Raw genomic sequence first — 23199 nt, 5'->3', positions numbered from 1 at the left:
ACCAGCTTTTTCGGCTCAACTCATTAAACGGCTCACTTGCTTTAATGCATTATATAAAGAATTATGTTGTATAAAGAAGTTAAGAAAAAAGGAAGTATAAAAGGAAAAATGAAAAAAGACAGGTTTGTGGTTATCCCTTTAATCAGTATATTACCAACAATAATTTAATCCAGAAAATGAATTAATAATTTGAATAAGAAAATGTATTATTCGACTTAATTATATTTGCATGCATTTTTTCCTTATACAGTGAACGTCCAAGCTACTTAATTTTTGAACTTTTTTTATAATAAACCTCATTCATGTCGAGCAACTCAGTATCTCACAACAAAATGTTAATTAACAATATATGACATAACGAAACGCAAGAACAATATAACATGTTCTCATCTCATCTCATCAGCCGTACCGCTTATCCTCATTAGGGTCGCGGGGGGGCTGGAGCCCATCCCAGCCATCTCCGGGCAGTGGGCAGGGGACACCCTGAATTGGTTGCCAGCCAATTGCAGGGCACACAGGGACAGACAACTCACTCGCTCATTCACACCTACGGACAATTTGGACCGGCCAATTCACCTGGAATGCATGTTTTTGGAATGTGGGAGGAAACCGGAGTGCCCGGAGGAAACCCACGCAAGCACGGGGAGAACATACAAACTCCGCACAGGAAGTCTGGAGCTGGATTTGAACCCACGACAGGTTCCCATGACATGAACTGTGCCGCACAAGCGCTAACCACTGCGCCGCCGTGCTGCCCAATATAACATGTTAAACTACATAAATAAACACATTTGTAAAAAAATATGGTGTAAGATTATTTTGTATTTTGTAAGGGAAAATACGAGTGTGTAAGGGCATGGAGCCGTGGAGGTTGACAGGTATGAAATCTGCAAAGTTACGATATTATGATAAGTAAACTGCAATACAGCGAGGGATAACAGTGAAACCAACATCATTTAGATAAATATGAAAAATGTGCACTTTCCAATACATTTGAATTACAATATGCACATAAGCGTAATTCAATTTCATTCTAAGCTGAATTATAGCTGATAACCTAAACCCTATGGACCTCAAGCAGAATATAAAAATCCCAAAGTGTTGTTTAGGGCAGTATTTTTCAGTTGGTCAGGACTAGAAAAAAAGAGGGTCCTTTTTTAGAGGGTTTGGGACTTTTGCCTTAGTAAAATAATGATAATAATAGGGAAAATGGAGTCAATTACACTCCTCAACAGTAGATGACTATAACACCCTGCACGTTCTCTTCTTCCTGTTCAGTAAATCAGCACCGTCTTATATTGTGATTTTGTTTCTTTTATTTCGTTTTTCTGTCCATAATAATGGGTCCCAATTAAGTTAGTGAGAAGTGGAAGGAAAAGAGGAAAACAGTCACAACCATTGAGTCAAAAAAGTGAAAGATTACAAAATAGCAAAATGGTGTTCGGGTGTCTGCCATTGACACGCTGCAGGAAAGTACAGTGAATGCTTTAATTTTTTTATATGTTTAGATTTTTACCAATATATCAATTATTATTAACTACATAATTAAATATGTATGGATGTTGAGGTACACATTTTATTAAAATATTAGGTCGTAATTTATTTTAGTATGGAACTATTTCAAAGCAATTTTAGTGGGTAGCTTATATGTGATGTGGGCTTATTTGCCAAAATACATAGGACTTAAAGTCCTTTTTCCCTAAATAGCTGATTATTTTGTTTTGGGGAAAGTGAATATATTGCACAATCCTTTCATTTCATAAATTTGAAAAGTGGACATTTTTCTTTATTTGGGTCTTAGCTTGTAATTAAGGTGTGGTGGAAGGTCCTGAAGTCCAGGTCCATTTGAGAACTACTGATTTAGGCTGCAAGGAACAGGAGACTAATTTGGAAAACAGCCCACAGACACCCATTTTACCATTTTCCCCACGGCATCACTCATTCATTTTAAGCACCGTGACACCGTGAGCATTGGCATACGTAAGGAGAACCTGTGCCCGTCCCTCGATGATGTTGATGAGCTTGTCAATGCCGGGCCGACCACCTTGACTTTCCCAGTACGTCTTGTCCAAGAAGAGCGACTGCAGCATCTTTTCTCTCAGTCGACCACTCCTCAGAACCGACACCGCAGAATCTGGCAATCTGGAACAAAAAACCCTGTAGATTTTTGGGGGTGACTCTGAACCTCAGTAGATTTTTTTTTAACTCTGTCATCAATCAATAAGATGCATAAAACATGATGAAAAATACCATACAACAGCTGTCTGGAACCGTTTTGAAACAAAGAGCTATGAAAGCAAAATGTTTTTTAAATTTGTTCGAGAACCCCACCATATAGTTTGAGACAAAATTAAGAAAACAAAAAACACCAAGACAAAAGCTATTGTAATTCTTCAGCACATTTTTTTCACTGTTTGACATTTGATGATTTGATAAAATCAATGAAATAATAATACCAGAGCCTGTGTCCCATATAAAAAAATGCACCACTTAAAATTTGTCTCTCCTTCACAGTTACTTAAGATTATTGAGGCTCATTTTGACCATCATTTCTGTCATAAATTATGGTTTTAAAACAAGGAACGAGCAGAGTTCTTGTGTAAAAATGTCACAAAGTACTGCAGACAGAAGGATACAAATGTATTTAGGGGAAGTGCGCGAGATAGCCGCCGACTTCTACCGCTCACCCAATTACCGTAATTTCTGCACTTTAAGGCGCACCCCCCAAAAACGTTTTTTTGTCATATATTTTCCCTACACGATGCATACCGGACTATATGGCGCTACAGTGGGAACGTCAACTAAATAGTCAGGTAGGTCAATCAATCTTTCTTAAGCCCGAACGTTCTGAAGATCCGAAGCAATTATGTGTCTCAGACACAGACGGACAGGGTGTCTGTAGAATGTTACCAGTCACTGAAATAAGTCATACCACATATCATTTGAACGGTTAAACTCTTGGGATTCAAAATATGACAATTTCAAAATATACTCATCAGGCAAACATCACCATCAGTCTGAAACAAGATACCCGAAAAATTTAAAGCCGGGGTAGCTCACCAAAGACGTTGTCTTGCAGCCATCACATTATAATAAGCAACCATGGTTCGCTTACATCTGTAGTGTAGTGAATCCAACCGTGTCAAATATTTACGCACTCTAAAAAATGCAATAAAGCCGAAGAATAAAAAAATCCGTCAAAAGGCATCTTTGCATTTAACTTGTGATTTATGTCTTCTTCGGCCCACTGCAGGCTTGATTTTACCCCGCTTTAGCCCATACGAACCTGTAAATGCTAAAAAGGACCCATCTTTTTAACCTCTGAATAACTTAAGCTTATAGTAAACTATTCAAATGATATTTGACAAATTGGTTAGGAGCTAAAACAACAATAAAAATATTGACTCGAGACTAGTGTTTTATTCTAAGGCTGCTTTATTTTGAAGCGAGACTAAGTTTTTTTGCGTGAATACACTGCTTCAATAATTGTAAACACAATTCTAAAAAGTAGTGCGTATTTCTCATCTCATCTCATTAGCTGCACCGCTTATCCTCAGTAGGGTCGCGGGGGTGCTGGAGCCCAATCCAGCAATCATCAGGCAGTGGGCAGGGGACACCCTGAACTGGTTGCCAGCCAATCGCAGGGCACACAGGGACAGACAACTCGCTTGCTCGCTCATTCACACCTAGGGAAAATTTGGACCGGCCAATCCACCTGAAATGCATGTCTTTGGAATGTGGGAGGAAACCGGAGTGCCCGGAGGAAACCCACGCAAGCACGGGGAGAACATACAAACTCCGCACAGGAAGTCCGGTAGCTGGATTTGAACCCACACAGGAGGTTCCCAAGACCTTAGAACTGTGCCGCACACGCGCTAACCACTGCGCCGCCGTGCTGCCCGTATTTCTATATAATATAATTACTACTAACATACACACAAAATAGTGTCACGGTTGCCATGGCGCCCAATTGGCCCCGCCCGTGAGGCGCCAGACGCGGCGCCAGATGCGGCTTGTTGAGAGATTGGCTTTCTGTCTATATTAAGCCTAGCGCTCTCACGCTTCCTTTGTCAGCCCGTCAACGAACTTCTGCCCCGCAAGACGTGGGTTTCGACTCAGTCCCGTCCCTGTTGGTATTTCCTGTACGGTATTGTTCCCGTTTATTTTGTCCTGTTTAATATCGGTTTTCGGTTTAGTTTCCGTCTATTTTTGTCCTGTTTATTGTTTACTCCAGTTTTCGTTCCCGTCTAGTTTGTCCTGTTTATTTTCGATATCCTGATTCATTATCTATTCTGTCTGTCCCGTCCTGTCCGGTATCGACCCGATCCGTCGATATCAACTATGGCACTTGTTGATCTTGTCGGTCTCTGGCTTCCTGTCTTTCCACGCCATACCCCTGCCTAACGTGCACGACTCCCTATTTCCCATAACATAAAAGGCTTGTGTGAGAAGGTCACGCGTTTGGGTCCTGATCCCGTTGTGGTTCATGAAAAATTGTCCACATGTTGCATCTTGTTTTAAAGGCTATAAGAAACATTATCTCAACTTCAAATAATGTTTTTGAAAGTATTGACAGGTGATAATAGGTTGCCTATGATAGAGTGGATCAATCCATTTTGCTGTGGACAGATTGCTTTTTTTAAAATCTGTATTACTTTCATAATCTAAAAAATATCTTGATGTTTATTTGGACATGGATGATCGTTTTATAATTTGTTTAAAAATCTCACGGACAACCCCAGAGGTACACGTACCCCGTTTTGAGAATCTCTAATATAGACCCCTTTCCAGCAAAATTCATCCCCGGATTAGCACAGGATGCACGTGCATTGTTGACCCAAAACTGGGAAAGTAACACTACAAGTTTGTATGGGGCAAGAAAAGATTTGTATGTTGCATTGCATTTTATGAAGTGCAATTTAAAAAAGAAAAACACGCCCAGCTTTTGTGTGTACGGGTTGTCAAATCGCAAAGTTAGGGAACACAATTTTTTGCAATTCCATGAGGAATGAGACCTTTTCAAAAGCACTGTAGGAGTTGTGGCTGCAAGCCATTAAAATAACTCACTGAACCGAGGACATCATTAGACATGTCCGCATTTGCGGTGCACATTTCATATCTGGTAAGTTGTCCTGACCATCTGGTATACTAAAATAGCTAATGCCTTAGTAAGTGTAAGTATGTTACGTGTCAGAGAAAAGTGTTTGTCTTATTTTCTTATTATTGATTTGTCTTTTATTCAAGCTTAATCAGTAGTTGATTAGTAAAAGAAAAGTCGATAAAGCCAAGAGTGTGTGTGTGTCTTGACTAAAGTATATTGAACTATCAAAAGCTGTTAGAAGAATTCACCTAAAGCGTGAGTAACCACCCTTCGGAATAACTAAACAAGGTTTCCTGATCATTATGTCAGGAAAAGGGATTAACCTTTTCCTGACATAATGATCAGGAAACGTATGTGGTGCTCTAAAAAGGCGAGACGAGGGCTGTAAAGAAAAAACTTGGCTCTTTAATTCAATTGGTCAATAAATTGTTTGTGAGAATAATGTATTTACCTCCCATATTCGCTACACTATGTACGATCTACTATCCTTTTCTGTTAGTCGGCTGATATAAATGGTAAATGGTCTGCATCGTTATAGTCCTTTTTAAGTCAATGAAGACATCCCAAAGCGCTTTACAATGTGCTTCACACTTACCCATTCACACACACACTCACACACCAATAGAAAGTCAGCCATGCAATACCTGCCTACCTGTTTATTGGGGGCATTAGGGATTCAGTGTCTTGCCCAAGGACACTTCGACATATAACACGGAGGAGCTGGTAATCGAACCAGGCACCTCTTGATAAACTGAAATGTATTCCGCTGTTCTGCCTCAACAATACGCGTTGAGCTTGGCTACGTCACACTTGTTTACAAACACAAAAAGGGTGCTATAGAAAATGACTTTAGACCTTTAAGACAGAGGTTCAAGTCCACTCACTCTTTGATCCCTTCCAGTAGCCTAAAGTCCAGGTTGTCCTCGTTGCGGTGGAAGTATCCTTTGTTGAGGATGAAAACCAGATGATGTGAGTCATGATGCCTCCGTACCAAATTAGCCAGTGGGACACCATTCGCCTTCGTGCATCCAAAATAACGGCCAGGCACTTGACAACCGTCCTGCTGCCGAGGGATGAACCCACAGCAGCTTGGATTCAGACGATTGTGAATCTACGACGAGAAAAAGAAACACAGTGATCCCTCGCTACCCTGGTTATTGCTGGTTCACTGATACGTAGATTTTGAATTGAATTGTCTTCATTGTCATTGATATCATCGTATCGTGCATTGTGTTCTGCACCAGACAGTAGACAGCAAATGCTTTCATTGGGGCAAAATGTATGTGTGTGTATTTGGTGGGTGTGATTGCCTGTGTGGACAACTGTGATTGGTGTATGCTGTCTGTCTAAAAGTCAACGTGGCCACCAAAACACATTGCAAAGCCATTAAAAAAATCGGACTATGAGAAGAGTCAGAAGAACGCAAAGAGAAGGAAAAAGCGGTGCTACAGGTTTCGTACCTACTGCTTAGGCTAGGCAATGTAACAGCTCTCACAAGCTACCGCTGCCACGGATCTCACCATTGCCAGAGCTGTTACCCATGAAACGGATGACTTGGAGCTGCAACTCATGGGAAGCCGCTACATTTGTGACTCTAGTATTTTAATCATCACAAAAAAACTAGCTAAACTTGAATTTTGAAATCGCTGTACTGGCTTTTCCATGATTTTCAGAGTGGATTTTAGGGTGCTTTTACCAGTTTTAAATGTATTAAAAATCTTGGGCCATCTTATCTGTCTGAGTTGCTTTAACTATATCAGCCTTCGCAGTCCTTGAGGTCTTGGGGCAGGAGTTTGCTAACTGTTCCTAGGGTGAGGACCAAAACCTATTGTAAAGCAGCATTCAGCCACTTTGGTCCTCACCAGTGGAACGGTCTCCAAGACGATTTCAGGTCTGCTGCAAGTGTGGACAAGCCTCCCTCAGGTCCCTTTCCTCACATGGTTAGTCTGTGCCTTCCCATTAACATAATTTATTTCTATCAGTATTTATTTTATTTTTGTAATTTAACCACTGTGTGTCTGTGTATTAGGTGCTTTGGGTTGTAGGGTTAGGATAAAGGAGGGGATTTTATTGTTTTATTGTACACTAAATGTTTTTATACAGCCCTTTGAGTGGCAATTAATCGCCTGAAAGTGTTTTACAATTACATTTGATTTAAAAACGGTAGTCGAACGTGTAAAGCCAAAGTGTTGGTGAGTATGCATACTGGCTAATGCACCCCCACTTATTGAATCCATTCACAAGCTTGTTATTCCTCTTATTATTTAAATCAATATTGTTTTTTAATGAATTTTTTTTTTTTAAAGAATTATTTCTTTTTAACCACTAGGAGCCGCTAGGTAATTCACACTGTCCCTTTAAGGTGTAAAACAAGCCTTGTGAAAATCAAGATCTTTGTAAATGGAAATCAATCTGTTTTTTTTTTTTTTTTTTAAACAGAAGCATCGTGACATGACACCGATGATATTGTGGTTGTTTTAATACTACCATTTTATCGATTGCTTCTATTTTTACTCGAGTAAAGTACCATCACTCGAACGAGTCTTTTTTTAGAGTACTTTTTATTTAAGTAGATCATTACAATGCTGAAAGGGGAACACAATCACCCTGGGCTTGTTTGTTTGAATTAACTTGAAAAGGAGCAGACAGAATGGGTTGCGTCCCAGTTTGTATCAAACGTGCTGCACTCGCTTCCCCTGATAATCCTTGTTTCTCAGACTGGTCTCGGCTGTCATATATCCAATATAATGACCTTCTCTGAGCCGCATTGGAGAGGTCGGCTTATTTAGACGCATTGACAAGCCTGTCAGGCAGCAGCATGACGTCCGTAAGGAATCATCACGTATTAGAAAAATAACAGTTGTGGAGACAAAAACCATGTACTGACAGGCACTACCTCCTCCATGATTGTGGTCACAGATAACACATAAACGGGGAAACATCCGGGCAGTGATTGTATATAGTCTAGAGAAAAATGCTTTAAATTATGTTTATTTAATTCAGAATCTAATTGGTTGGTTACATATTGTATTTTAAGATATACAGTACATCCGGAAAGTATTCACAGCGCTTCACTTTTTCCACATTTTGTTATGTTACAGCCTCATTCCAAATTGTATTAATTTAATCTCTAATCTCAAAATTCTACACAAAATACTCCATTATGACAATGTGAAAAAGTTTTTTTTTTACTTTTTTTCAATGTATTAAAAATAGAAAACTAAGAATCACATTTACATAAGTATTCACAGCCTTTGCTTAATACTTTGTTGATCCACCTTTGGCAGCAAATACAGCCTCAAGTCTTTTTGAATATGATCTCACAAGTTTAGCACACCTATCTTTAGGCAGTTTTGCCCATTCTTCTTTGCAATAAGTCTCAAGCTCAATCAGGTTGGATGGGAGACGTTTGTGCACAGCCATTTTCAGATCTCTCCAGAGATGTTCGATCGGATTCAAGTCTGGACTCTGGCTGGGCCACTCCAGGACATTCACGGAGTGGTTCTGAAGCCAATCTTTTGAGATCTTAGCTGTGTGCTTTGGGTCGTTGTCCTGCTGAAAAATGAACCTTCGCCCAAGCCTGAGGTCAAGAGCGCTCTGGAACAGGTTTTCATCCAGGATATCTCTATATATTGCTGCATTCATTTTTCCTTCTATCTTGACTAGTCTGCCAGTTCCTGCTGCTGAAAAACATCCCCACAGCATGATGCTGCCACCACCATGCTTCACTGTAGGGATAGTATTGGCCTGGTGATGAGCGGTGCCTGGTTTCCTCCAAACATGGCGCCTGGCATTCACACCAAAGAGTTAAATCTTTGTCTCATCAGACCAGAGAATTTTGTTTCTCATGGTCTGAGAGTCATTCAGGTGCATTTTGGCAAATTCCAGACGGGCTTCCATGTTCCTTTTACTAAGGAGTGGCTTTCGTCTGCCCACTCTACCATGAAGGCCTGATTGGTAGATTGCTGCAGAGATGGTTGTCCTTCTGGAAGGCTCTCCTCTCTCCACAGAGGAACGCTGAAGCTCTGACAGAGTGACCATCGGGTTCTTGGTCACCTCCCTGACTAAGGCCCTTCTTCCCCGATCGCTCAGCTTAGAAGGCCGGCCAGCTCTAGGGAGAGTCCTGGTGGTTCCAAATGTCTTCCATTTACGAATAATGGAGGCCACTGTGCTCATTGGGACCTTCAAAGTAGCAGAAATTTATCTGTATCCTTCCCCAGATTTGTGCCTCAAGACAATCCTGTCTCGCAGGTTTACAGACAGTTCTTTTGACTTCATGCTTGATGTTTGTGCTTTGACATGCACACTCAAGAGTGGGACCTTATATAGACAGGTGTGTGCCTTTCCAAATCATGTCCAATCAACTGAATTTACTGCAGGTGGACTCCAATTAAGCTGTAGAAAGATCTCAAGGATGATCAGTGGAAAAAAGATGCACATGAGCTCAATTTTGAGCTTCATGGCAAAGGCTGTGAATACTTATGTAATTGTGATTTCTTAGTTTTCTATTTTTAATAAATTCAAAAAAAGTAAAAAAAACTTTTTCACATTGTCATAATGGAGTATTTTGTGTAGAATTTTGAGATAAGAGATTAAATTAATACAATTTGGAATGAGGCTGTAACATAACAAAATGTGGAAAAAGTGAAGCGCTGTGAATACTTTCCGGATGCACTGTAACTTATTGATTTAGCAGTTTATTGATATGGATAATGATTAATCAGTACAGAAGGTAAAAAATTTAGACAAACGAAAAAATAATGCAAAATAATTGATTTTAACAAACTACGTTTTATTTACATTACAAGAAACATTGTTGACACAAGCACGCACAGTGTTAGCAAATGGGGAAGGAATTCTGTAGCATTACTGATCAATAAACCCTAATTTAAATGATCAGGAAAATATGCCGCATGATAAGCCCCCTTCCTCCCTCTGGTCAAATCCATCATGCCGTTTTCAGCCGATGGATGTTTTCCGGCTGAGGAGACCAGGTCGTCGATTTTGTCCTTCTTGGTCGCCATTGTCACAAGGGGGCACAGGCTGACAGGGCTTTCTCTTTGAGTGAGTGTAAAGAAAAAAGAGGGGGAAAGACATTCGCGCCTCTCTTCTGAAGGCAGGTGATGTCAGTCACCGGAGGCGTGTCTTGTGACCGGTACAGTACCTTTTGATGTTTTTCAAAAAAAAAAAGTTCTCCAATTTTGGGAGTATAATAATTGTTCATAATAGGCAATATTGTATTTAGACACACAATGAAAAATCCTCTCGCATGAAACGTTAAAAAAAACATATCTGGATCATTAATCTTTATTATGTTTTTATTACGAATGAACACTTTGGAGTTTAAAATCGTTATTATACAGCTTGAGAGTCTGGTCACTGGTCAAGACCCGAATAGGGGGTCTTTCGAGGTGTTTGGAGAGTCAGTGGTTGAAAAAAGTATTGGGGGAATAGATTTGTGGCAGTGTAGTTCCTCTACAATAAAAATGCAATTTTAAGCTCATATAAAGTGAGGAAACGTAACTACTGTTCACTTTTCACATTGGCGGCCACAATGTTTTGAATCAATGTGAGGAGCAATTAAAAAGCAAAAGGTGATCAAGGCGTTGTGAAATGAAGCTAATAACTTGAGCCACTTGTCAGTGCAAAAGCATCCACCTGACCTTTAAACGTGACTGTGATTTTAAATTGGATTAGCTAATTGGTGCAGTAGGGAAGTCTAGCTTTAATCAAATAGTAAAAGCTAGAGCCATTTCTTACACAGAAGGGCTAAGACACGGTAGTTCATATTTCACATTCATATATCACATAGTACTGTAATTTAAATAACTTAGAAGTCAGCCGATATGCTGTCAAATGCCTCTGTCTTAACTGGAATGCATAGATAGGAAAAAAGTGAATGTGGTGATTTAGAAATCGTATTGTTTTTCAAAATAACTTGAGCCCTTATTTTAGCACTTTTATTTTGGCAAGTTTTGTTATTTTTATTTGTTCCTTCCTTTTTATGTTTGATACATTAGTCTATCATTTACAACAAATCTTTTTATTTCAGTGGCTCTGAAGCGAGGGTCACTAACCTTTATGATGCTGAGTGCTACTTTGTGACTGATTAGCAAAATGCTAACAGTTGATATATATTGCTAAAATATTACTATGCTGTTACTATGTTACTGTCAAACTGGGGATTAACAGAATACATGCAACGGCGTTACATTATTAGGAAACAAAAAATGTAATCGTGTTTAGATTCATAAAAAACACATAATCAAGTTACAGCTATATTGAGGTAAAATAAAGATTACTTTGCAGGATTCAAGGTTCTTTTTCATGGCCACATTTAAGCACTTTTTAAAGACTTTCAAAGCAGATTTTTCAACTTATCCAGTACCGTTTAAAGAAGAAATACTGCAATACATTATTATAGTGACAATATCTTAAATTATTTCTGAATTGTTGATAAAATTATTATAACTTATCCCACCAACAGTAATGATATAATCCTTGCACTAATACAAAGGTCATAGTGCCCTGCTTAGGTGTAACACAGTTAAAAAAATAAAAATCATAGTTAAGCTAGTTATCTCCATGAAATACCTTTCATATGACTGTAAACAGGTGACTCTCCAATTATGAAGAGTTGGATCTCTTTTCTGCTTTCTTTGCAGTATGCTGTGCGTGGATTTGTTCCACGTTTTGGCCATTGTTTGTAAGATATGCAATGGCAAAGCAAATCCACCAGAGAGCAGTGTCAGCAAACATTTTTAAACAGACACGTTTATTTTTTCTTCATTTAAATGTGTGGTATTTCGAGTCAGACTGCCAAGAAACATGCCAACAATTTCAAGCATTTACAAGTGCTTCACACAAAATTTCAGCACTTTTCAAACCTTGAAAATAACATTAGAAATCAAGCATGTTCAAGGATTTCAAGCAACCGTACAAACCCTGAAGATTACAATTTTATTTTAAAATATATTTTGAATATACATAACAATGAAGCATTTGCTTTGTATAATTGGCGTGAAATTGCAATTGTGTAAGGCTGCTGACGTGTCTGCGTATTGGGCAGGCCGGTGTCGCGCTACTGACGTGTTCAGGGAGGTTTACAGTACTAAATTTAATTGATTGTCTTCTTTTTGTATTCAGCAGTTAAATGTTATTCAAAATCCACTATACGATCACTGTATTATTGTGATTTTGATGTGACCTAAAACAGCATCTCTTGTCTGCCATGTGTAAGATAAAGTTGTATTTGTATCAAATAGTCTATGAATGATGTTGACCTCAGAAATCTGTCAACCAAATAGTAATCTGTAGTCTATACAGCCCTTTGAGACTTCTTGTGATTAAGGGCTATACAAATAAACATGACTTATAAATCGTAATACTTCAGTACAATTTCAGCACTTTTTTGTCGGACTTCAAGCTACTACCTGACCTTGGTTTCCTCCAATTCTTTTTCAGGGTTGCATTGTTCATTTGTCTTAAACAAAATGTAGTCATTTTAGGTATATCACTTCTTTTTTCTTTCATTGGCATATATGGTATTGGAGTAATCCAAAAGTAACCAGAAGTAATCAAGTTACATTATAACATATATTACAGCATTTGCATAGCAATGGAGTACATTTACTCGGTTACATCTTCTTGAGTAAGTTTTAGGAAATTTTGTACTTCTAGGAGTATTTTTAAATCCCTATACTTTTACTTGAATAAATTTGAGAAGAAAGAACGTTACCTTTACATTAGGCAACATTGAAGTTGTTACTTCATTACTAATCCCCTCCACATAAGCAAGCATCTGTATGTCTCCGCTAAGGCGCATTTATTTGGATGCAGAACTATGGCAGGCTCCACCATGTTTAACCAATCAAACGTGACCATATTCAACTTTGGTAGGGGGGGGAGTTGCTTACGGATAAAACAGATCCAAAATGTCGCTTAGCAATACCGACTATGAATACACAGAAGAGGAGGAGCACCCTGGCCTCACATCAAAAGCATTTTCCCCTTAAAAGGGGTGCCAAACACCAGCATTGTTCGAGTTCATGGGCTCGCTTGTTGTTCTGTTTGCAGAGCCTGTTAACATAAGTATTGGGGCTTTAAAAGTTTCTACTTGGTGCTATATGTGCTTAATCTATCTATTTGATTTGTACTTATTTTTATTATATTGTTTTTAAAAGCACTTGAATTTACGTTGCTTATTTTAACCTACTTTTTTCCATGTGGTTTTTATTGTTTTGACAAATTCATCATTTTAGTGGGCCTGAAAATGCTGGAATTTAGGTAAAAGAGAAACCCCCCTTAAGGTTAAGGTCCAAGCTTTAAAACATCTAGTTTGTTGTTATTTCTCCAAGGAAGAGATTGAATTTACACTTTTCCTTCTAAAGTTACAGTTTCTGACCATCCCCAACAAAAAAACATGACAAAATCCAAAGTGGTGATTCAGGCCTCCCACACAGGAAATTGTGCAGCCAGAAGACAATTCCACTGAGAATATTTTTTTTCAACAGTAGAAAAAAGCTGTTTGGTTGTTGAGAAGCATTTGAGGGAGATGGTTCCGTTCTTCGCTATCCAAAAGAGAGAACGAGAAAATTACCTGTAATAGAAAATCAAAGAGCACCACTTTGCTCCACTCGAAGTGATGAATTTCGGAGCAGCCAGATTTTGGCTTGGGAGTCACGTTCTGGACCCAGCACATCTGTTTCAGCGATTTCTGGTACTCGAGCCAGGTTAGGCTCACCCTGTCCGAGTAGAGAGAGGCCTCCCAGGCCACCATAGGACTGGGCTGACCATCTAGAGAAGAAAGGTGACAAAAATCATTTTATTAGCTATATGCTTACATCAATAAAGAATATGTCTGTACCTGTTTACAGAATCTGGTCAGCCAGCTCCAAATTTAGTTTGGTTTTAACCTAAAATAGGCCAATATATCAATATTTATGAATATTTAACTAGCTAACTCGCTAATCTGCTACAGTACAGGTTTCACAGCCTTGCTTCTTCATTCATTTGCATTGTACATTGTGTGTAGCGTTCTGATTGGCTTAAGTTTCTCCTTCGGTTCACGATAATTATTCAATTATTTGACAATGCAGTTGTTAATTGTAAAACAAAACATGTATTCAGAATTTTTATTTGATAAACAAATGATCGAGCCAGCTAGATCAGTGGATAATAAATAATTCATTTGTATAATTCTGAATAAAATAAATAATGGTTACTACCTTACGGATTTCAGCTACAGCAGCTTCTGTGAAAAACACGGGGTTCACTTTATTATTATCCCAGCTATTGCTAATGTTCCTTGTACCTTTATCCAGTATTTTGTATTAAGCAACAAGCATAAAATAATAATAATAATTCTTTAACCCCGTGCTTTTCAACCAGTATGCCAGGGCACACTGGTGTGTTGTGAGACCTTGTCTGGGGTACTGCAGGAAATTGTCCGATTTTTATCTTTGCAAAAAAGCATGTCATTGTTTAATATGTTTGCCGTCTTCCTGTGCTTGGTTGAGTTAACTGACAGACATCCATATGAGTAGATGGCAGCAGGTTACTATTAAAACATTACATACTAATTATCTGATCATGAAATAATACAGGGAAATATTTTGATTATATATATTTGATTTGACGAAGCTGTTTAAGATTGCACTGAAAATACAATAAAATAAATCAAATAAAGTCATAATCTTGCATATAAAAAGGCCGATGATGATTTAATCTTTTGTTACCATGCACCAAGGGCCTAGCTTTGGTGTGGGCTTAGGGGACATGTCCCGATCAATATCGAGCTATCATTGTAATTGTCCCCACCAACATTATGGGATCACTTAAAGTAATACGCTATGTCCCCACCAATACCCAGAAGTGGGCATAGTAGCCAAAACATAATAATAATATGACTGAAGTAGAAGTAAAAAGTAGTATTTTCCACACTATAGGGAGCACCTAAAAGCCTTTATCTTTTTCAAAAGCTGACCATGTGCCTTATATATGGATCAATACCAGCATTTCATTTTCTAACCAATGTGTCAATGATCAGTTGAATCCGTCACTATTGGCTAAAGTTATTCGGAGGTAAAGGAGGCGGGTCCTTTTTAGCATTTACAGGCTCGCATAGGCTAAGCCGGGGCAGAACAAAGCCTGCAATTGGCCGAAAAAGGTGTGAATCACATGTTTGGTTGCTCAACGGCCTGGAGAAAACCTTTTTTACTACTGTAGTCTGTATTTATAACAGGAATTATGGGGCTAAACAGATAGCTAGCAACAAGCAATGTCCATCGATGCAGATGCTTCACGGCAAATGTTTTCTTTTATTTGTCGGCATTATTGCATGTATTGGAGTATGTAAATATTTCACACGGTTGTATTTATTACACACACGGATGTAAGAAGACCATGGTTGCGTATTATCATTGAACGTGATGGCTGAAAGATGACTTTGGTGAGCTACCCCAGATTTATATTTTCCCAGTACAGTATCTTGTTTCAGACCTATCTTGAGGTTTCTGTGATGAGTATATTTTTAAATTCAATTCAAATCAATTCAAAGTGTTAATTGTTATATGCAAAGTAAAGAACCACGTTTCCCTGCACAATAAAATTCTTATTTTGCTGTCCACACAGTTGCCAGCAAAAAATAAAATAGAAACTACCTACTACTATCAGGATGATTAAGTTGGTTGCAGTACATCCTGTGGACAATGAGTAGTCACTACTCAGTTGTATGATACCGCCTCAAGTTTACCTTCATTATTATCTTAATAATTACAGATCATTTAATTGGTTTGATAAAATGTAAGAAATTCAATTAGGAAATTCAATTTTTATGTCATTTTTATTTTGAGGATTAAATAAAACAACAACAACGGTTCATAATGTGCCGCTTATCTGGGCGACAATAAGAATGTAATAAAAGGCAGCATGCATTCATAAAAATACCAACCTTTTGAAAAGGCAATGTAGATAACATCACATTATTACATTTTAAGTTTGACCACAAGTATCTGCGTTTCATAGACGCGCTTGAATACGATCTCTTATTTTACTTCTTGGGGTTTGGGTTGCTGTTTGGACTTTACTAAAATCGTGTCTTTTCTTACTTTCACTATTGTCAGTCTATACGGACAGATAGATTTTTTTTTTCGAAAACACGCAAGGGCGAGCATGACGTCACCCTCCAGCTCTACCTATAGCCCCATTCTTTGAACCTAATGAGTTCTGCCACGAACAGCTGTGCTAAAAGCAGGATAAAAGCAGATAGACACAGTGGAGAATGAAAAATAAAGAAGGGCTCTTTGAATTCAGTTGGGCCTCATTAACACATAGAGAGGGAAACCTCAAACAATGCACCCCACAATTTAAGGCTTCCACTTCACGGATTTATTCTATCATATGTTCTTTTTGAAACATGGAGACACAAACCCAACCATCCGATAAACGAAGGGTTACTGGATTACTAACCCTCCCAACAATTGCTAACCTTCCTTGCAACTTCTACCCAGTTACCTGTATCTGCAAAAAGTATAAAATAATAGTAATTCTCTAAAGGGGGTGTCTGGAACTTCAAAATCTTGTACTGACTGTCGTCATGTTCTGGCCCAAAGAATCATTACAGCTTCTTTAGTTGCACGTGCTAGTTATATGAAATTCTCAGATGCAATCAAAAAAACTTTGGGGTTTGTGTTGGCATTTGGATGTCACTGACCAGGAACGGAGACGGGACCCAATTGCGTTCGTTTTACTCAGCTTTATCTAGAAGAAGGAAAGGGCTTGCACCCATGATCCGGGGATCGTCGGTCACAGGTAGCAGAAGTAGCACTTACGTGTTTAGCGGAGGCAATGTTGAGAGCGAGAAAAAACAGGTCGGTGGCTGGGACGGAGGAGAAAAAACATAAACGGGTCCAGAAAAGAGGTCGCAACGGGAATCAGACGGAAAACAGGGCAGGATAGAGTCAAGAGTCACAAAAGCTTGCCTGCCGTGTAGTGTAGGTTCGCAGATGATCCGACAAATGATGACGGGAAGGTGGGGGTTTAAAAAGAGGCATGGAGCCAATCAGGGCCTAGGGCTGTTGGCGCCAAGGAACGGGCACAGGTGCCTTGCATCAGTAATCCTGACATTGGACTGAATTTGAAACAGTCCTTTTCTTACTTTCACCATTTTCATCGTGGGGTAAAAGATATCTGCCAGCACGCACATTAAATCACTGTCCTTCCCCATTTACCCGCCTTCTTTTCCTTCAGCATACGCTCTGTGGCCAGTAGCGCCACAGCCCTCCCTCTATAAATTTGTTGCAACCCACTGGCCAACCCGCTTGCCAGTAGAGGGTTAGATTGTTGTTACATCAGTTTCATCCCAAGCACACAGCCACCTACACAGTTGTCCACCCGCGTCAGTTTTTTTTTTCAGTTATGGACTATCGACATTAAATCTTTAGCAAGCTCAAATACTACACAATACAGGTACACCGAAGTATGTCAGTAGCTGTGTCCTTAAGTCTTTCTGAGTTTTCCTCTGACCTTCTTCAAAAACCTGAAAGTATGGCTTTTAGTTTTGGTGTAGCTGTTAGTGCATCTGCTGCACAGTTCTGAGGTCATGGGCTCAAATCCAGCTACCAGCTTTCCTGTGTGCAGTTTGCATGTTCCCCACCATGTTTGCGTGGCACTCCAGTTTCCTCCCGCCTTCCAAAAATATGTATATTGATTAATTGACTGGTCCAAATTGTCCCTAGGTGTGGATGAGCAAGTTGCCTGTCTCTGTGTGCCCTGTGACTGGGTACCATCCAGTTCAGGGTGTACCCTGCCCACTCCCAGAAGGTAGCAGGGATGGGCTCCAGCACCTCCGCCACCCTACTGAGGATAAGCGATTGGAAATAATGGATGGATGGATGGATGGATGGATAGTTTTTGAGTGCCACCTCAATATTTTATGTGGCCCCATCTGGCCACCCCTGCAATCGCCACTGTCTGTGGCTTGTACACAAGGGTAAATGTAAGATAAAAGCAGATAGGTGCAGTGGGGTAAATAAGGCTCTTTGAACTCAAGCGGACATTATTAACACATACCCGTCAACCTACGTTTTTGCCAGACAAAGTATGTTTATTATGCATTTTAAGATGTGTACGACGTACAGTGGATTCTCGGTTTTCGAACTCCTCTCAGTTTGAACAAATCGGAGTCCGACCAAAAATTTCGAGAAATTCTCTCTTGGCTGTTCAGTCAAAAAATTGGAGTTCGAACGCCGGGGTGGATGTTTCACATCACAATTTTTTTACTCCTTTTAATTTTCTCAGGTGCAATTGGACCTCCAATACACTAGGGGACGTCTGAGATTAAACAGGTCTGTAGCAAATGGGCCGAGTTACAGAATTTCACCACACCGATGAAGCTGCAGAGTCATCGTGACTTTAATAACATTGTCATGAACCACTTCCGAAAAGAGCAAAAAGAAGGCAGAAGCAAGTGTCATTGGATAGATATTTTAAGAGAAAAGAACACCCTGTAGCCAGTCATCCGTAGCAAAGAGATTTGAACGTGTGAGCACCCCTCAGACAGAGGAGCTCCCCGAAGTTTTTATGGAAGGGGACTCTCCTTCCAAACAATAATTTTCCTTCCTCCTCCATCCCTTTCACCATCCATCTGCGCCTTCTGCTGACCACCACAAAGGTAAAAAATCCTATTCATAATTCTTTTCTTTATCTTTTTTTTGAATTTTTACACGTTCATGATAGCGTAATCTTCCGTACGATTACGCCAACGAAAGCGAGCGGTTTGATGCTACTGTGCGCATGCGTCTGCCGCCTGGGGATTTCCCATCATGCATCATTCCGGAAAAAAATATGGTGTAAGATTATTTTGTATTTTGTAAGGGAAAATATGACAGTTTGTACGGAGGAGGTTGACAGGTATGTTAACACATACTCAATAAGTAAATAGATTTAAACTTTTGAAGGACACTTAAAACGCATCCCAGCTTGAGCCCACCCCAACACAATCATTTAAAAATTATATTATATTTTACTTGATATTGTATAATAATTGGCTACTATTCGTGTCAGACTTGTTAATGGGCCTACCGTGAAAAATTGCAAACTTCCGCATAACGGCTGGCAAAGTTCTGTTGAGCCCGAGAACTCGGTCCAAATGGAAGGCGAACACTTCCACCGAGTCGGCGGGGCTCAGGACGATTCCGTGCGGCTTGGTCGACTCCCCAACTCGGCTCTCTCCGAAAACCAGCGGCCAAAGTTCTCCTGCAGGTTGTTCGACGCGTAAAACTTTGGTACCGGCGAGGGTGCGCATGGCAGCCACGTCCTGCGCGTTCAGCCATGGCGGAGGAGATCGGCTGTATATCCGGATTGAACTTTCGGGAAACTCCGTTAGGTTCTGTGAGTTCGAAAGCGAAGTGGTTTTCTCTTTCCTCCGCAGTTTAGGACGCAGCGTACCGCGAATGTTGTCAGGCTTGAGTTGTTTAGATTTGAGGGTGATGTAGACCACGTTGGAGCGAGTTGGACTCGGAACCGGCGAGTTTGACAAAAATGGCTTTAACACACTTCTCTGAGTGACTCGGTTACGTCCGGGTAAAATCCAAGACGGGGTTCGTAGAGAAAGGTCCACTTGGGTGAAAAATAAATACAGGGCGCATGCGAGAAGGGCGGTTAAAGTTCTTTTAGGGAAAAGACACCTCCGGATCCTAAGTCCAGACGAAAAAAAGACGCGCCCCCTCCGAGCCATTTATGTTAGTGGCATGTTGGACCGAGTTGAACTCGGAATGAGAAAAGTTTGTGCTGGCAGGATGCAACTGCACACTGGAAAAGGTCACTCCTGACCCACATTGACCAAACAGAACTTTTCAATAGTTCTTATTTCCACCCCGTAAAATAGTTGACTCCCTTTGTTTGTATAGGACCAGGACTGGCCCAAGCCTTCATGGGGCCCGAAGCAAAATTGGATTTGGGGCCCCCTATTACTTGTTATTTTGCATACCTACTAGAACTCATTCCATCTTCTACTCCAGGGCAAGAGTCAGGGGCTGCATGTGACACGTTATAATACTTTTACAGGGTTGGGCAGGGTTACTTTAACTGGATTACTTTCAATTACTTTTGGATTACTCCAATACCAAATATGCTAATAAAAGACGAAATAAACTAAATATGAATAAAATTATGACTCACAACACGGGGTAAGCTTTCTCTCCTGGCTTTGATCTCCAGCAAAACTAACATAAAATGTGACATGTATTCCGTTACTCCCCAAGCCTGCACAAAATTTAGTAATTGTATTCATATTCAGTTTCTTTTGTCTTTTTTTAGCATATTTGGTATTGGAGTAATCCAAAAGTAATTGAAAGTAATCCAGTTAAAGTAACCCTGCCCAACCCTGACTACTTTTTAAATGGATTAGCATACCTGTCAACCTCCACGACTCCATGCTCTTACAAACTGTGGTATTTACAAAATAATCTTACACCATATTTTTTTTCAAGCGTGTTTATTTATGTAGTTTAACATGTTATATTGTACATGTGTTTCGTTATATCATATATATTGTTAATGAACATTTTGTTGTGAGATCCTGAGTTGCTCGACATGAATGAGGTTTATTATTAATAAAAGTTCAAAAATGAAGTCGCTTGGACGTTCACTGTAGAAGAAAAAAATACATGCAAATAGAATTAAGTAGAATAATACATTTTCTTATTCAAATTATGAATTCCTTTTTTAGCATTAAATTATTGTTGGTAATATACTGATTAAAGGGATAACCACAAACCTGTCTTTTTTCATTTTCTCCTTTTATACTTCATTTTTTTCTTAACTTCTTTATACAACATCATAAGTCATAATATAATGCATCAAAGCAAGTGAGCCGTTTGAGAGCCGGCTCTCTTTAATGAGTTGAGCCGAAAACGGCGGTCCTCTAAAAAGAGACGGACTTCCTTTCACTACATCAAACCGCTCGCTTCGTTTGCAACGGAAAAAAAACGATACAGAGATAGAGGCTTCCGCGGCGAATTCGTTTGACTTGATTGATTTGCCGTTTCGTGATAGTCTGTGTATACCGGATGGTACCCATAATAAACAAATTTGCGTTTTTCCGTACAGATTTTCTTGTACGTCGTACACGTCTTAAAATACATAATAAACGTACTTTGTACGGCAAAACCGTACAGGTTGACAGGTATGGATTAGTTTCATCAAATTGGTTTTTAAACAACCACAATTAGAGCAAAATAGTATACTAGGTCCCTGTTTTAAGCACTTCATTTGTCATTCAGTTCTGAAATATTACTGCAGGGTTTTTTTTTTTTCAGATTTTTTTTAGTATTTCTGAAGTCATGTTTTTATTGAAGTTCTGTAGTTTTTTTCTTGTTACTTCAGTTTTTTTGTACTATACTTGTACCTAGTATTTCTAAAGTAATTTTATGTAGTATTCCCATACTAGTTTTTTTTTTATTACTTATGTAGTACTTTTGTTGTATTTCGAAAGTAGATTTTTTGTTGTATATCTGTAGTATTTTTATAATAGTTTTGTATTATTACAACAGTTTTATGTTTATAGCCATTTTGTAATATTATTATTTTTAGTATTTTATCTCTGTTGTATTTTGTAGTATTTTCGTATAATTTTGTTGTTGTTGTATATCCGTAGTATTTCTGTAGTATTTTAGTAGAACAGTGTTACTGTAGTTTTACTTTTGTTATATTTTTGTGATATTTCCATAAGATAATTTTTGTATTATCACTATAGGAGTAATTTGCAGTATTTCTGTTGTAAACCTCTTGTCGTATTATTTTGCTGGTAATATTTCTCTAGTATTTTTTGTATTATAGTAATATGTATTGGTATTTATTTTTAGTATTTCAGTAAAAGTATAATTGATGTATTTTCTAAGCAGTATTTTAGCAGTAGTTTTGTAGATTTTTTCTAGTATTTCCATAGTAGAATTTTTGGAGTAAATAATTCTGAAGTAGTATTTTTAATATAGCATTACTGTAGTAGTATTTCTTTTTATTTTTTTTTGTAGTATTTTTGTAGTAATTCTGTTCAGAAGCCACCGCACACTAAAATTTGACCATTGTCTACCTAAAACAATTAAGGCAGAAAGTGCCAATAATATTATTGAATATATTTTTTATTATTTTATTTTTTAAAAACTATTGATTTGAATGATTAAACTCAAACAAAACTTGAGTAAAAATTAATGAAATCATTGGCTAAATATTTTGGATTTAGTGATAAAATGGCTAATGTTGATTAAATCCAAACCAGGTTTACAAGGACAGCTGATTAATATTTACTAGATAGCTGAGAAAAAGTATTTTAGATTTACTAATTACCTGTGAAAAGGCAATTACGTTTACTAATTAAGTTAAATTAATTTATATTTACGTATTATCTGGAAAACATACTAAATATCTGTATGATATTTGTTTATATTTACTAAATATCTGGATGATATTCGTTTAAATTCACTAAATATCTGGATTATATTGATTTATATTTACTAAATATCATAATACGTAAAGTAATTATAATTATTTTATGTATAGTAATACAACAAAGCCTCCCTATACATAACACTTATTTTTAATTAATTTTCTTGTGCCGCCCCCCTGTGTCACGGAAAAATTACGGTCTTGTGCCTATATTGTTTACTAAACTATATAAGAAAATAAGAATCACCTGTGAACAATATAAAGTGAGTTTGGTCAATTAAATGAAAAAAAAAACCAGAAAAAAGGAAACGAAAGAAGTAATAAAAGGAAAAAGGGAGATAAAAAAAGAAAAAGGAATAAACTTTACATATTAACAGTGGAAAAACACAGGAAATGAAATGAAAATATTCATAATCCTACCAAAAAAAGACATGAAATAAAAAACAAATATAAAAAAAAAATTGAGAAGCATTGTGTTAAAGGGACATTGTGTATTATTTAGTGCCTCCTAGTTGTATAAAAAAACCGAAATTATTGAAAAAAAACAATACTGATTTGAATTATAATCAAAAATACACGAAAGATCATACAAACATACATTTTTAAAAATACTCTAGGTCTAGAAATCTGTATTAATTTGAGATAACATGAGG

The 23199-nt window shown here is 38.3% G+C and overlaps 1 protein-coding gene across 1 annotated transcript; it reads right to left on the bottom strand.

Annotated features, from left to right (window-relative positions):
* Positions 1-762: 762 nt before the first annotated feature.
* On the bottom strand, positions 763-19859 carry gask1b (golgi associated kinase 1B). The gene is made up of 4 exons (XM_088344052.1): positions 19184-19859; positions 13701-13897; positions 5986-6212; positions 763-2142 (listed from the first exon to the last, which is right to left on the bottom strand). The coding sequence occupies exons 1-4, from the start codon at positions 19836-19838 to the stop codon at positions 1935-1937; spliced, it is 1287 nt and encodes a 428-aa protein (XP_088200178.1). The 5' UTR covers positions 19839-19859; the 3' UTR covers positions 763-1934.
* Positions 19860-23199: the final 3340 nt, after the last annotated feature.

The sequence above is a fragment of the Urocampus carinirostris genome, chromosome 9 (assembly GCF_059441175.1).
Source record: "Urocampus carinirostris isolate Australia breed hairy pipefish chromosome 9, RoL_Ucar_1.0, whole genome shotgun sequence".
In the NCBI taxonomy this organism is placed as follows: Eukaryota; Metazoa; Chordata; class Actinopteri; order Syngnathiformes; family Syngnathidae; genus Urocampus; species Urocampus carinirostris.
This window is presented reverse-complemented; position numbering and strand designations above follow the sequence as displayed.